At 44.2% G+C, this 15,242-nt stretch overlaps 1 protein-coding gene across 3 annotated transcripts in view; it reads right to left on the bottom strand.

Moving 5' to 3' along the window:
• The window catches only part of USF2 (upstream transcription factor 2, c-fos interacting), a 297,619-nt gene that overhangs the window by 53,259 nt on the left and 229,118 nt on the right, over window positions 1-15,242 (bottom strand). For 2 of the 3 annotated variants that reach the window (XM_085615849.1, XM_085615850.1), the window contains exon 9: window positions 950-1,078. In XM_085615849.1, coding sequence (XP_085471975.1) covers window positions 950-1,078 — 129 coding nt within the window. The remainder of the gene's footprint in view (window positions 1-949; window positions 1,079-15,242) is intronic. The other variant, XM_085615851.1, reaches the window with a different exon arrangement.

Below are 15,242 nucleotides of genomic sequence, written 5' to 3' on the forward strand. Positions count from 1 at the left end.
TGCAATGACAAACTCACGGACCATATACGCTTTATGGCATTACTGCACTTACAATGTCTAAGAATTGACTTAGACACTGTAGGGGTACATGGCTGATGCACCTGTACCCTCACCACTGGTATAGTGCACCCAGATAGAGGGGTGGCTTATCTATGCCAGTGGAGTGGAGGTGTGTGTGAGTGGAGGTGTGTGTGTGTGTAGAGGTGTGTGTGTGTAGAGGTGTGTGTGTGTGTGTAGAGGTGTGTGTGTGTAGAGGTGTGTGTGCGTGTATAAGAGGTGTGTGGGTGTGTGTAGAGGTGTGTGTGTGTCTGTCTCTCTCCTCTAAGGGTGGCACAATAAGTGCTGCAGCCCTTAGAGGCCTTCTCTAGTCACAGTGCTCTTGGTACCTATAGTACCTTTTACAAGGGGCTTACATGTGGGCAGAGTTGCCAACTGGGTTTTGCAACCGTATAGTTTAGGAAAAGAACATAGGCCCTGGGTACCTGGTTGGCAGGTACACTGGGCACAGTCAAAGTACATCAACCTTAGGCAGAAAGTTGGGGGCAAACATGCGAAAAGGGGCACTTTCCTACAGACATGCCACAAACAAGGCAATAATACTGGAGAAGTAAATTTTCTCTATGTAGGGAGACTTGCACAACTAATGAATGATCCGGCATCTTTGCCAGACTGCCTTTTCCCCAGGCTGTAATCCACCACTCAAAATAACAGATACCTGAATGACCTAACTAAAATGAGGCTAAATACCAGCACTCACTCACAGTACTCGTCTCCACAGGGATACGACCACTGATATACGCCCATGTCTTTGCTACCAAACTACTGGTGGTTTCCTCATTCTGTAGCAGTATTGCTTTGTAGTGGCTCCATTAAAACATTCCCTTTTACGATAACAGGAGCAGTGTCACTGTGTACGCATTTTACATACATTTAGTACGAGGGAGATTACCTGCTGTCGTAGCATATCATTGTCCATCTGCAAACGATCTGCTTCTTTGAAGGTTTCCTGCATGCGTTGATTTGTCTGACGAAGCTCTCGTATATAATCACAAGCTTTGGAGAGGATACCACCTTTACTCTTAAAATAAATTAATGATTTAAATCAATTAAATCAGTTTGACAAAATTCATAAAAATACAATTCTGACACAAGCTTACAACTAGGTTGTACTTACATTTTACAGCAAACTTGTTGCATTACACTAACAAGAGATGCATAAAAAGGATTATGCTTAGGCTATCCTGTTGTAGGTTTAAACCTATATTAACTGAAAAAATCCCACCAAAAGGGAAATAGCCCTCAGAAGTGCAAACAGATGAACACCTGCAGAACAACAAACTAAATGGCATTCAAAGAAAGGAAAAGGAGAGTGAAAGAGTTTTTTAAATTTTTTCCAGAAGGGGCCAATGCAATGCAATTTTGTTTCACAAGGTAGCAACAAGAAAGACTAACATACTCTGCTCAAGGTTTGTTGTGTAGAGATGTCGCAAAATTGTTTCTTCTTTCTTTTTTGAGTTTGGTGGTCTTTGGTGTTGTCTATGTTTGATTCGTTCACTGATAGGTAAAATGGCAAGTTTCATGAGATTCTTTCCCAATATGTACCATCACATTTACTCACAGAGAATGCGTAAAACCCTTCGATTCCTCAGCCCCCTTTACTAGCAAGTCAGTATTGATAGTAGGTGAATTGCCAAACACCCCAGGCTTTAAACATAAGGTGGGGTTACAGGTATGTGTGAAAAGAGTGCTGTCACCAAGCATCTGGGATAGTGGTAAAGGGTAATTTTCTCCTGACTTTGAAAAGCACTACTGCATTTTTGACCCCTTCAATAACTGAAGGCATATGTGCCCATTTTAACACATATGCTGCAGAACCTGTCCTAGAGAACTGTAATCTTCTGATGCACCAGTATTGGTATGGAAAGCTAAGTCAGTGGCCAGAGCTTGCAAATTGTGTACCAGCTGTTTTGGCGTTGCCCATCTCAAGTGCCAATGTTGAGAGGGCCTTTTCACAGATAAAAGTTTACAGGGGAAGGAAGGACCGAGCGCACATGACCAAAGACTCATTGAAGTATTGTAAAATGTAAAAAAAAATGTCAAGGTACTTATAGAGCGCACTGTCACCAGACGACCACCTTGCGGTGTCGCCTTTGCGGTTTCCTGGCGCTGATACTCATACCGCTGTGGAACCCCTCCTGGCTTTTCCTGTGAAGTGTCCACTCCTGGGCACCCCCAGGGTGAAGCCAGGCATCCTTAGCGCTGTTGGGGCCGGTGTGGAGGCTAAGCAAGCTATTGCCCAGAGTTGCAGCGTGGGGTCCATGATTAGAATAGGCACCGAGGCGAGAATAGACAGGTCCGAGGAAATTGAGCCCGAGCCCCGCCAAGGCGGGAATCGGTCCATGGCCAGAACTCTGCTTCAGGGTCTGCCGCTCTAACCATTGTGCCACACTCCTCCTAGGTCTGATTTGTAAAAATGTATTTGGACCTCATATACACTGTAGGTACGCTGTCTATATACCATGCAGAGAGCAAGCAATAATAAAAGCAAAAGGTTCCATAAACACCGGAAAAACACTGTTTTTAATGGTGCAAAAATGTGTAACCACGGATAACCACTGTTTTTTTTACGCTATTTAAAATCACTGGAAAACAATGGGGTTAAAAACACCAAAAATAGAAACTGAAAGCAGGAAAGCCTAATAATGTTACTTGCCCTGTAAGCAACTGTTCTTGGTGGGTAATGCTGTAGATGCACATGCTTTGCACAAGTCTTCCATCTAGTGTTGGGCTCGGATGATTACAAGTTGTTTTTAATCCAAGAAGTTTGTTTTCGAGTCACATGGCTGTGGGACTCTCTTGGGAATACTGCACATTGTCGTCGATGCCATCTTCAGATTGTTTTGCCGTGGGTAGGTGAGAATGTAAGAATGCTGTACACGTAAGCACTGCGATGTCCATGCATTAGTATGAAAAAAGGTGTATGAACTGCAACCTACACAAGAATGTTGGGGAGGATTGATGGTGCATGTAAATCTACAGCACACTACATGCCAAGAACAGATGCTTACAGGGTAACAATCCATTCGAGGCATGAGTGCTGTAAAGCAGTCCCTCTCCCTAGGCAGTGGTTAACTTGTGGGAGTTGCAGTTGTCTGAAAAGAGTCTTAAGTACTGCCTGACCAGCAATGGCTTGTTGGCGTGCAAATACATCCACACAATGTTTTGTGAATATATGTGGAGTAGACCATGTTGAGACTTTGAAAATATCAGCAATAGGAATGTTCCCCAAGAAAGCCATAGAAGCTCCAATTTTTCTAGTGGAGTGTGCTTTTGGTGGAACAGGTAAAAGTCGTTTAGCTTTTGCATAGCATGTCTGGATGCATTTAACTACCCATCTTGAAATGCCTGATTTTGAAATTGCCTTCCCCAAACAAGGAGGTGCAAAGGCAACAAGCAATTGTTTAGTTTTTCAAAATGATTCAGTCATGTCGATGTAATACATCAATGCCCTTTTGACATCCTAAGTGTGTAATGCCCTTTCTGCAACTGTGTCTGGGTGCGGGAAGAAAACAGGTAAATCAATGGATTGAATAATATGGAAACTGGAAACTACTTCCGGTAGGAATTTAGGGTTAGTTCTAAGCACTAACCTGTTCCTATGTAGTTGAAAGAAAGGCTCTTCTAGAGTGAACTCCTGAATTTCACTGACTAACAGAAGTAATAGCTATTAAAAGGCCAGTTTCCATGAAAGGTACTGCAATGGACAAGACTAATTGTTCAAAAGAAGGACCCATTATTCTGGTTAGGACAATGTTTAAGTTCCATGCTGGGGCAGGTGGAAGTCTAGGAGGAATTCTACTTTTAAGTCCCTCCATAAAGGCTTTTATAACAGTAAACACCAATATGTGTTGTCTATTTTGAAGATATGCTACAATAGCTGCAAGATGTAGTCTTACAAAAGCATATGCTAGTACTGCAGTTTGTAAATGCAATAGGTATAAAAGAAGAATAGTTACTTACCTGTAATCTGTGGTTCTCCAGTATTGGTGTCTTTCATAGATTCACATGCCTGAATCATTCCTCGTCGTCGGAGTGGGAGTCCCACGGTACATAAAAAAGAAATAATTATGCACATAATAACCATAACATAGGTAACATAGAACCAGGACGTAAAGTAGCTAGAAACAACAAGGAAAAAAACTTCCACATTTATGACTTGTCCAAGTCATTATATACAGTCCAAACTGCAGCCAATCAGGCGACAGCACCATCCAGAATGTTCTCCTCAGAGGCTCAGGCTCTCAGATTTTCTCGCACAAGAGTGAACCAAAGTGAAAAGAGTATAAGCGGGCCTCTGAGGGGAGGTGGGTGGGTTGAATGTGAATCTATGAAAGACACCAATACTGGAGAACCCCAGATTACAAGTAAGTAACTATTGTTCTTCTCCAGTATTGGGGTATCTTTCATAGATTCACATGCCTGAATCAGAGTAGAAAGCAGTACATCCATAATAATGCTTGTAAGATTCTACTTGTAACAATCATACGTACAAGAGACATTATGCAATAATATAAATATATATATATAAAGAGGAGGAGGGAAGACCAGAGGCTCACCTTATTTAAAAAGATTACGGAGAACCGCTTGTTCCACAGACATATCTGCATTACTGGCAGCTTCCTAACAGTAGTGCTTGGTAAAAGTGTGCCTGCTGGACCATGTTGCAGCTCTGCAGATTTGATGAAGATGCACACCAGCAAAAAATGCAGTAGAAGAGGAGATTGCTCTAGTAAAATGTGCTCTTGGAGTGGTTTGTAATGGTCTTCCTGCTTGCTGATGACAGAAACAAATTGCAGCAGAAATCCAATGAGCTATGGTCTGTTTGGATATTGGGTGTCCCTGGCGTATCCTTCCATAGGCCACAAATAGCTGGTCAATTTTACGGATTGAAGAAGTCCGTTGTAAATAGAATTTGAGACATCTCTTGATGTCAAGGGTATGCAAAGTCCTTTCCGCAGGTGATTGAGGATTAGGAAAGAAAGTCTTTAGAATTATTGGTTTGTTTAGATGGAAGTCCGAAGGTACTTTAGGCATAAAACTGGGGTTAGAGCGTAGCACAACCAAGTTTGAAGTGAAATGAAGGAAAGGCGGATTAATAGTGAAGGCTTGAATGTCACTGACCCTCCTAGCTGATGTTAAAGCTAACAGCAGAGACACTTTCCACGACAAACTTCAAATCCACTCTAAAAATAGGTTCAAAGGGGTGTCGCATAAGTTGTGCAAGCACCACGTTAAGGTGCCAGGATGGAGATGGACGGCGGATAGGAGGAAACATCTGAAACAATCCTTTGAAGAACTGTTGAATGATCCTAGCTGAATAGAGAGAGTTGGAACCATCTTGTCGATATCTTGAAATAGCCGCTAAAAATACCTAAAGAGTAGAATGGGAAAGACCTGATCTTGCCATGTGCAAAATGAATGGTAGAATCTGCTCCGGTTTTGCATGGATTGGCTGAATATTGGCAGTTGGGACACCACATGCAAAATCTCTTCCATTTAAGCCTGTACGTCTTTATAGTGGAAGGCGCTCGAGCACTGGCTAAAACTTCCTTACAGTCCGCAGGAATGTTTAAATGAGCGAATTCAAGGTGCTCAGGTGCCAGGCCGCTAATCTCAGAGATGCAGATCTGTCCGTTCTGGATGGACAGAAGGTTCGGTATTGGTTGAAACTGAATGGGATCGCATTCTGAGAGAAGGAGGAGTTCAGTAAACCAGAACTGGCGAGGCTACCTGGGAGCAATGAGAATTAGGCGACAAGGTTCTCTCTTCATTTTCCTGAGAACCCTGGGACCCAACGGTATCGGAGGAAAGGCGTAAGCATGGATCTGCGACCAATTCATCGAAAACGCATTCCCGCGTGACCCTTTGTGGAGAAGCCAACTTGCAAAGAATGGGCATTTGCGGTTCTGACTGGTCGCAAACAGGTCTAGATCGGGACGACCGCACTCCTGAAAATTTCGATCTAACGTTGGTTGATGTGGCTCCCACTCGTGATTGGATACTTTTGATCTGCTGAGGGAATCCGCCAGGACATTGGAAACTCCAGGTACATGTATCGCTGACAAGCTGATCCTGTGTCGTATCGCCCAGTCCCAAATTTGTTGGGCTTGTTGAGAGAGCAGGGCAGACCTTGTTCCCCCTTGTTTGTTCAAGTCGTGCATACTTGTTGTGTTGTCTGTCCGGATTAATACTGATGCCCCCAGAATGAGGGAGCGAAAATAATTTAGGGCCAGGAAGATGGCTAGCAATTCTAGAAGGTTGATATGCCACGTCCGCTGCTGGACGTTCCACTTGCCCTGACCGTCAGCTCTTGAAGGTGTGCTCCCCACCCCTCGAGGGATGCATTTGTGGTGATGGTGAAACTTGGAGCTTCCACTAGGAATGCGCACCCTTTTTCCACGTTCCTTTTGCGAGTCCACCAGAGTAAGGCTTCTCGCATCCGGGGAGTGATGCGAATGAGATCGTCGAAGGACCCTGAAACCTGCAACCATTGGTCGTTGAGCTCTTCTTGTAGGGGCCTCATTCTGAGACGGCAGTTGGGGACTAAAGGAATGCAGGAAGAAATCATCCCCAGAAATGACTAACTGCCGGACTGAAACGCACCTTTTTGATCGCAACAGGTGGGCAAGTCTGCAAATTTTTTGTTGCCTTTCGTTTGAGACAAATGCTTGTGTAAGTGGAGTACCTAACGTGGCTCCCAAGAACGTCTTTCTTTGCGATGGGACGAGATGAGACTTGTCGAGATTGATGGAGAGGCCCAGAGATTGGAAGAGGGACAAACATCTCTGAATGTGGGACTTGCGACTGCGAAAGAATTCGCCTTGATAAGGCAGTCGTCTAGATACGGAAAGATTTGGATCCCCTCCAGACGAAGGTGTGCGGCCACCGGTGCTAGAACCTTGGTAAACACACAGGGTGCGGAACGTAGGCCGAAAAGAAGGACTTTGAACTGAAAGTCCCAGCCAGCCACTCTGAACCGCAATAATTTTCTGTGTCTGGGTAGAATCGGTACATGGAAATACCTGTCCTGGAGGTAGAGGGTGGCCATGTGATCCCCCGCAGAAAGGAGTTGAAGGATTTCTTGAAGCGTTACCATCCGGAAGGATAACTTTTTAAAATATTTGTTGAAGGAGCGAAGATCCAGAATTGGCCGCCATTCTCCAGATTTTTTCTATAACAGGAAAAATCTTGAATAAAACCTGGTTCCTCTTTGCAATTGAGGGACCATTTTGATCGCTCCCTTTCGTAGCATCAAATTTATTTGGGAAAAAAGCTCCTTGAGATGAGCTGGAGGTGGGCCCTTGGGAGGAGAGTTTGGAGGAATCTTTATGAACTCTAGAACATGGCCTCTGGCCACAATGTCCAGGAACCACTTGTCTGATGTTATAGTGGACCAGTTCGAGTAAAATTGGGAGCTTCTCCATCCAACTCTTAAAGGGGTAGGCGGTAGAATAGGTGGCAGGTGGCGGTGGTCACTGTTTTTTAGATGCATCTCGTCCGCGATAGGAGGGCTTTCTCTTATTCTGTAAATAGGAGGTATTTTGTTATCCGTAAGACTGTTGGCGTTGAGACTGGTATCGTTGGTTACTTTGAAAGGAATGGTATGACCTTTGTTGGTTATATCCTCCTCGACTAGAAAAGGATCCACGGCCCTTAGCGCCACGAAAGGGCAGCTTCCGAAACTGGAGATTACCGAGAGATCTTGCTGTCTCGGTATCTTTCTTAATGGCCTGAAGGGCCCCATCCACATGTTGGCCAAACAGTGATTCACCATCAAACGGCATATCAATTATCTTTGTCTGAACCTCCTGTTGAAAAGATGTTGATTTTAGCCAGCCTTGCCGCCGTAGTACTGCGGCACCTGCTAGTTGTCTAAATCCTGTAGATGCGACATCCACGGCCGAATCTATGATTTCAGCAGAGATACGCTCTCCTTCTTGCAGGATTTTTAAAGCTTCCGATTTCGATGGTTCCGGCAACATGTCGATGTAGGGAGAGATGTCAGACCACATCTGTCTGTCGTACCGGCCTAAAATGGCCAGTGAATTAGCAGCACGGACGGTCGTCGCTGTCATGATGGAAACCTTTCTTCCAATAGCGTCCAATCGTCTGCCATCCCGATCCGGAGGGACTGTGACCGGAGAGGAGGAGTTTCTAGCTCGTCGTTGTGCCGCCTGGGCAATAACAGAGTCAGCTTTTGGTTGACCTATGAGGCATGCAGGCGAGTTATCTGGTGCCTTATATTTTTTGTCGAGGCAGGACCGCAGGAACAGAAGCAGGAGCTTTTATGATCTTCAATCCCTCTTTCTAAATGAAGTCAATGATTGGGATAGTCCGTACCTGCTTCCTTGGCTGATCTTTAAAGTCATATAGGAAACACTCATCCTTTTTTGTTTCCACAGGCAGGAGGAACCTTTGTGTTGCCCTTTCCATAAGAAGATGAAAACCACCGATGTCAACTGGAGGAGAATCGATGGGAGCTGGAGTTGAAGGAGACAGAGTTTGTATCTGGTAATCGTCCCACTCTGTAAGAAGCGATCTGTCATCCAATTCTCCTTCCTCCCTATCGTCGTCCGAGGTGTGAGCATCATGGGAGTGATGTGAAGGCACTGGAGGTGGTGGTCTGGGTGACCTCAACGCAGAAAAGGAAGTTTGAGGCACAGGTGTCGGTGGAATGGACGAAGCCAATTCAGATGGAGGGAAACTGCGATAATCACATAACATGAATTGTAGATTGTTTAATAGAGCCAAAGGCATTTGCGCCGTTGGGATCGCATCTGGAGCTGGACCCACAATCTCTGGGGAAGGATTGTCATCCTGAGCCTCCTTGTGATATTTAGCGAATAATTCTGAAGGGCTCCTGGCAGTGCGAAATCGGTCATCCTCTTCAGACTCATCATCCTCCCCATAATCCAGTAATTGTAAAGGTAACTCTAGAGGTACCTTAGTGGGGGAAATAGGCAGTAGAGAGAGGGCTTCCAATGAAGAACCACGTCTGTGCAGCAAGGAAGATGCTGTTGTCAATGGTGGTAATTGCACAGACGTCGTAGACGGTGCAGAGGGTGCCGTAGGCATAGACGCTGACCAAACCTGCAACTCTGTGCAAGAAGATAATTGTAGCGTCGACGAGGGAGCCGTCGTCGATGGAGCTGGTGTCAATGAGGTAACCGTCGACGAGGCAGTCGACGACGACGAGGCAGCCGTCGACAAGGTCTTTCTAATCTTCGTCGAAGGGAAATCTAATTTCCTTCGTCGACGAGATTGGCCTCATGGAGACGGAAACCAGCATAGACGGCGATGATGCCGACGACATGATCATCTGTGGTCTCGGCAACGAAAAGGTGGCAGTCGACGTCGTTGTAGCGTCAACTGTGAGTTTCGTCGACAAAGAAGTAGTCGATGTCGTCGACGACTGAACTTTTTTCTGAGGTAAATCCTTCTCAGAAAGTCGTTTTGAAGCCAGAGACTTCGCAGTTTTTACCGGGGGCGTAGTAGGCAGAGGCTTACTTTTAGAAGGTAGAGGAGCCTTTTTTGAGGTGGAAGGCAATTCAGCACCTTGAGATGTTTACTGTTTTCTCGACACCTTAGCCCCAGGAGAAGACAAATCCTCCTCAGCAATCCTCTTCCTAGAGGACATAGTTGAGCCCGAGGCAACACTCCCCACATCAGATAAGGGGTCGTCTTGATCCTTAATCTGCTGTAGCCACAGAAGTAGACGTCCTTCTCTGTCTGAGAGTTTTTGAGGGAAGGTCCTACAGATCTTGCAGTCTCTCACCTGGTGATCAGGATACAGGCAATAAATGCACTTCTTGTGGGGGTCCTCAGAAAACAGCTGGAGCTTCCCACAAGACTCACAAGGTCGAAAGAGATTTCTTAAATGAAGACATCCTGAACGGAAGAAAATTCCTGAAGAAATAGAAGAGTACTGAGCAGAGCTCAGGGAGACTTCCTTCACACGATGTGCGGTAGAAAATCTGAGAGCCTGAGCCTCTGAGAAGAACATTCAGGAGGGTGCTGTCACCTGATTGGCTGCAGTTTGGACTGTATATAATGACTTGGACAAGTCATAAATGTGGAAGTTGTTTTCCTTGTAGATTCTAGCTACTTTACTTCCTGGTTCTATGTTACCTATGTTATGTTTATTATGTGCATAATTATTGCTTTTTTATGTACCTTGGGACTCCCACTCCGACGACGGAAAATGATTCAGGCATGTGAATCTATGAAAGATACCCCAATACTTAAGAAGTGTTTATACCTTTGCCTGAAGAGGGTTAAAGTTTTGTTTGTGGCAGAACATAAAGTGTTTAAATTTTTCTGCATAACATTGCCTTGTAGTTGGTTAAAGAGCCTCTTTACGAATGTTCATACTTTTTTTAGGTTAATTTATGTATCCAAAGACGTAATTTCTTTGTGATTGGGATGTCTTAGTGTTCTGTGGTCCTGTTTGAGAAGGTCCGCGTTCAGGTGAAGCTTCTAGAGTAAAGTCAGTTCCAGGAGTGTTGAAAACCACGGCTGTCAAGCTCATGATGGAGCGGTTAGTATCATGGTGAGATATGTCTGTCTGAGTTTCCGGATCACTAATGGAAGTAGTGGGAGAGGTGGAAAAGCTTATGCAAATATCCCTGACCGGTTCATCCATGGAGCATTGCTTTTGGATTGCCTGTGTGGCTACCTGCTTGCGTAGTGTGGGCATTTCGTGTTTTGTTTTGTTGCAAACAGGTCTATTTCTGGAAACCCCCACTTGTGAAAGTATGGTTGAGGAACATTTGGAGTGAATCTCCCATTTGTGGACTTGATTGCTTGTCCCTGGGACACGTTCTGCTAGGAGACAAATGTTGTGATGCATTGCTAAGCTACTGGAGATAATTAGAGCGAGTGCCCCCCCCACCACCCGTTTTTGTAAATAATACATTGTGGTCATATTGTCTCTTCAAATTAGAACAACTTTGTGTTGCAGGTGAGTTAGGAAGGCTTCGATTGCTAGATGAACAGCTTAGAGCTCTAGGTGATTGATATGGAGATGCTTGTATTTGGAATCCCATATTCCCTGACTGTTGTGGAGATGTGTACCCCAACCTTTTAGGGAAGCATCTGTTGCGAGTATTATCTGGTGGAGTGGGTCCTGAAACGGCCGTCCTTTGGATACATTCTGTGGATTTCACCATTGCAGAGTGTGATTTGTGTAGCTGTCTACCAACACTAGATCGTGTAGGTGACCCAGTGATTGAGTCAACTGTTGGGAGAGAAATTGTTGTAGTGGTCTCATATTTAGTTGGGCATGTCGTACTATGTGAATATAGGATACCATTGTGTCAAGAAGTCTGAGAAACGTTTTGGCAGGAAGTTGATTTTCTGTTTGAAACTGTTGAATTAATGTTACTATGTTGTGTATCCGGTCTGTGTTTGGGTATGCTAATGCTAAGTACATGTTCAGTATAGCCCCTAGGTATGACTAAGTCTTGGCTGGTTGTAGATGAGATTTTTGTAGATTGATGGTAAACCCTAGCTGGGTTCTTTGAGCATTTTGGTTGCAAACAAATGTATCAGTTTGCTTTAATTAACTTGTCGTCTAGATATGAGAAAACATGGATATTCTGTCTGCGTAGATGTGCTGCTACTACAGCTAGACACTTTGTGAATACTCATGGAGCTGTGGTAATTCCAAAGGGAAGAACTTTGAACTGATAATATTTTCCTTGAAATAGAAATCTGAGGTATTTCCTGTGTGCAGGATGAATTGGTATGTGGAAATAGGGAGTCCTTTAGATCTAAAGCCATCATGATGTCTCCTTTTTGAAATAATGGAATGATCTCTTGAAGAGTGACCATAAAGAAGTGTACTGATATGATGTAATGATTTAATGGTCTGAGCTCGAGAATGGGTATGGTTTAACAATTTGTATTGCTCCTTTTTGCAATAGAGCCGAGATCTCTTTTGCAGAAGGATTTGTTGTTGTGCCAGTAGTATGCATTTGCGAAATGGAATACTTGGAGGAGTTACGAACTCCAGATAATAACCATATTGGATAATGTCCACGAGCCATTGTTCTGATTTGATTGTTTTCCTATTGATGAGAAACTGTTGAAGACGACCCCGACAGTTGTTAGATGGTGTGGTAGAATGTTCAGGAAGTCATTACTTGTTATTGGCATTTGAGGGATGGGTGTTTTCTCAGCCTCTTCCTTTAAAATTATTTCCTCTATAAAAGCCTCTGTAGAAAGCTCTTTGTGAAGAGGTTTGCACATTTTTGTATTGTGACCCAGAGGTATCTGTGATGGCAGTTTTGACACCTTGCTTGCAATTGGGCCTATAAAAACAACCACGGTAGGTATTATTTTGTAGGGCTCCAACAGCTTTTGTAACCTTGGTGTCCTCCATCTTCTCACGGGCTGTGTCTACTTGCGGGTTTAAAATATGTTATCAAATGGCCTGCTGTACTTCAGGTTCAAATCCTGACACCCTTAGGCATGCATGTCTAGTTAATAGGATACTGGTGATAATACCCCTTGCAGTGGTGTCAGCTTCATCTAGTGTACACTTAAAGAATTGTCAGTAATAAGTTTAACTTCATTCACTATTTCTTGACCCCTGTTTTTATGCTCCTCTGGGAGATGTTGGAGAAGCCCCTCCATGTTGTCCCAGCGAGCCATGTTATACCTTCCTATTAAAGCTAGGCACTTGGGAGTTGTTTGGGAGTTGACTCTTTTCCTGGTATTTGACACTACCAAAGAGTCCAGGGTGAGTTGGCCTTTAATAAAAATGTGGTTGGATGGTGCTGCCTTCTACTTTTTGTCAATGCATGGAGTAATTATCCTTGCTTTGACTGGATCTTTAAGAATTTCATCTGAAAAAACAAGTTACTTACCTGTACCACTGTGGTTCTCCAGTATTGATATCTTTTATAGATTCACATGCTTTAATCTGCCCCGTCGTCATGGTGGGAGTCCCACTGTAACAGTAAAATAGCAGTACAAAGCTTAAAGGTTAATCTACCTTGAAAATCAACAGCATTTAGTAACCTAATTAAGGAACATACAAACTCCAGGAAATCACATCACAGACCCAGAGTATCCATCCGCTGCAGGACCACCATACCTCAGATTTCAAGCACAAGTGTAGTTAGTAAAATAATAAAGGTTTGGAAGGTGCACCTGGAAGGGGAGGATGGAGGGCCAAATGTGAATCTATAAAAGATACCAAAACTGGAGAACCACACTGTATAGAGGTAAGTAACTTGTTTTCTTCTCCATTATTGTATCATTTATATATTTACATACTTAAATCAGAATAGTAAGCAGTACATAATAGTTAAAGGAGGAGGGGAAAAACCATGAGACCATAGTATTAGAACCAGAATCGCAAACAAGTAACATAGGCTCTGCACATAAACCATAACATTTGCCAAAACACCAAGAGAAGAACAAACTCAGAATAGTGGTAGAGGAAAGAAGAAATAATAAAAAAAACCTTAATAAACCTCAATAAGATGAGGTCTACCTTAAGCAAACAGACGAATGAGGGCCGCTTGACCAACAGCAATATTCGTCTTACCCAAGGTATCCAGGCAGTAGTGCCTTGTGAAGGTATGGATGTTCGCCCAGGACGCTGCCCTGCAGATGTTGGGTAGAGAAACTCCGGCAATCAAGGCTGAGGACGTTGCCATCTTCCTGGTCTCCCGCTCTTTCATGACAGTAAACTATAGTAGAAGAAACCCAACGTGCAATACATGCTGTAGTCCAAGCTTGACCCTTTTTAAGGGGCAGAGAAGGCGACGAGGAGTTATGTAGATTTACGAAAAGGTCCTGTCCTTTGTAAAGGTAAAACTTCAAGCACCGTTTGAGGTCTAAAGAATGGAGAGCTCTCTCCGCCAGTGTAGACGGAGCAGGAAAAAATGAAGGCAGGACCACTGGTTCATTTAGATGGAACATGGTAGGTACTTTATGAACGAATGATTAGTGCGGAACACCACTCGGTCCTGCTGAAACTGTAGGTAAGGCTCAGTTGCAGTGGAAGATTGAATTTCGCTAATACGTCTAGCAGATGTGATGGCTAATAGAAAAGCCACTTTCCAAGAGAGGTATTTCAAATCACACTTGTGAATTGGTTTCAATGTTAATCTCATGAGATGCGACAAAACAATGTTCAATTGCCAGAGCACCGGAGGAGGTCGAACAGGTGGGCATATCTTGAAATTGCCACCAAACAAACTTTAATCGAAAAGTGGGAAAGGCCGGCCTTGGCCAGAGATAAGAGATACGGCAAAACGTCCTCTGGAAAAGAGTGGATAGCAAGAGTGTTTTGTACACCAGGATCAGTATCTTATACATTTGGCTGAGTAACACTTGACAGTGGAGGGAGCTTGGACCTTGCAGTATCGAACGGCACTTCTCAGAGATAGTTAAGTCACCAAACTGTGATTTAACTATCTGTTAGTGGTGAGGAGCCAGGCCGACAAGTGAAGAGAGTGAATCTATGGATGAATAACTTGGCCTTGATCCATGGAAAGCAGACGTTCCATAGGATGAAGACAGACTGGAGAAGTCTCTGATAGGCGAAAAAGCTCTGTGAAACAGTATTGCATTGCCCACACCGGAGCAATGAGAATGATGCTGAAAGGCTCCCGCTTCATCTTCTGTAGAACTTTTGGTATAAGTGGGAATGGAGGAAACACGTAAGCAAACGCTCCTTCCCAGGAAAAATGGAAGGCGTTCCCTAGAGAAACTGGCTGAGGAAATCTGGTGGCTTAGAATTTGCATTTTTTGTTGAGTGATTTAGCGAACAGATCCAGGGTTGGTAATCCACAACACTGAAATAACTTTCTCAGCTGAACGGCATCCAACTCCCATTCGTGACGCTGCTTGGTGCCTCTGCTGAGTGAGCCGGCCCATTCGTTCAGCACCCGTGGAACGTGCTGGATCGATATGTTGTGGTGAATCAGCCACTTCAAAATTTGCTGCACCAGGCTTGAGAGAGTTGGAGATCTCACCCCTCCCCCCGTTTCTGCAGGTAGAACATGGTGGTTGTGTTGTATGTGCAGACGAGAATAGACAATCCCTTTATCCTTGGTAAAAAGGATCGGCGCCCTAGGAAGACTGCTTTCAGCTCCAACAGGTGGCATGATGACTCCTGGTCTGACCACCTCCCTTGGACCTGATGTTCCTGGAGGTGAGCTCCCCAT

The sequence above is a fragment of the Triturus cristatus genome, chromosome 7, assembly GCF_964204655.1.
Source record: "Triturus cristatus chromosome 7, aTriCri1.1, whole genome shotgun sequence".
NCBI classification, from domain to species: domain Eukaryota; kingdom Metazoa; phylum Chordata; class Amphibia; order Caudata; family Salamandridae; genus Triturus; species Triturus cristatus.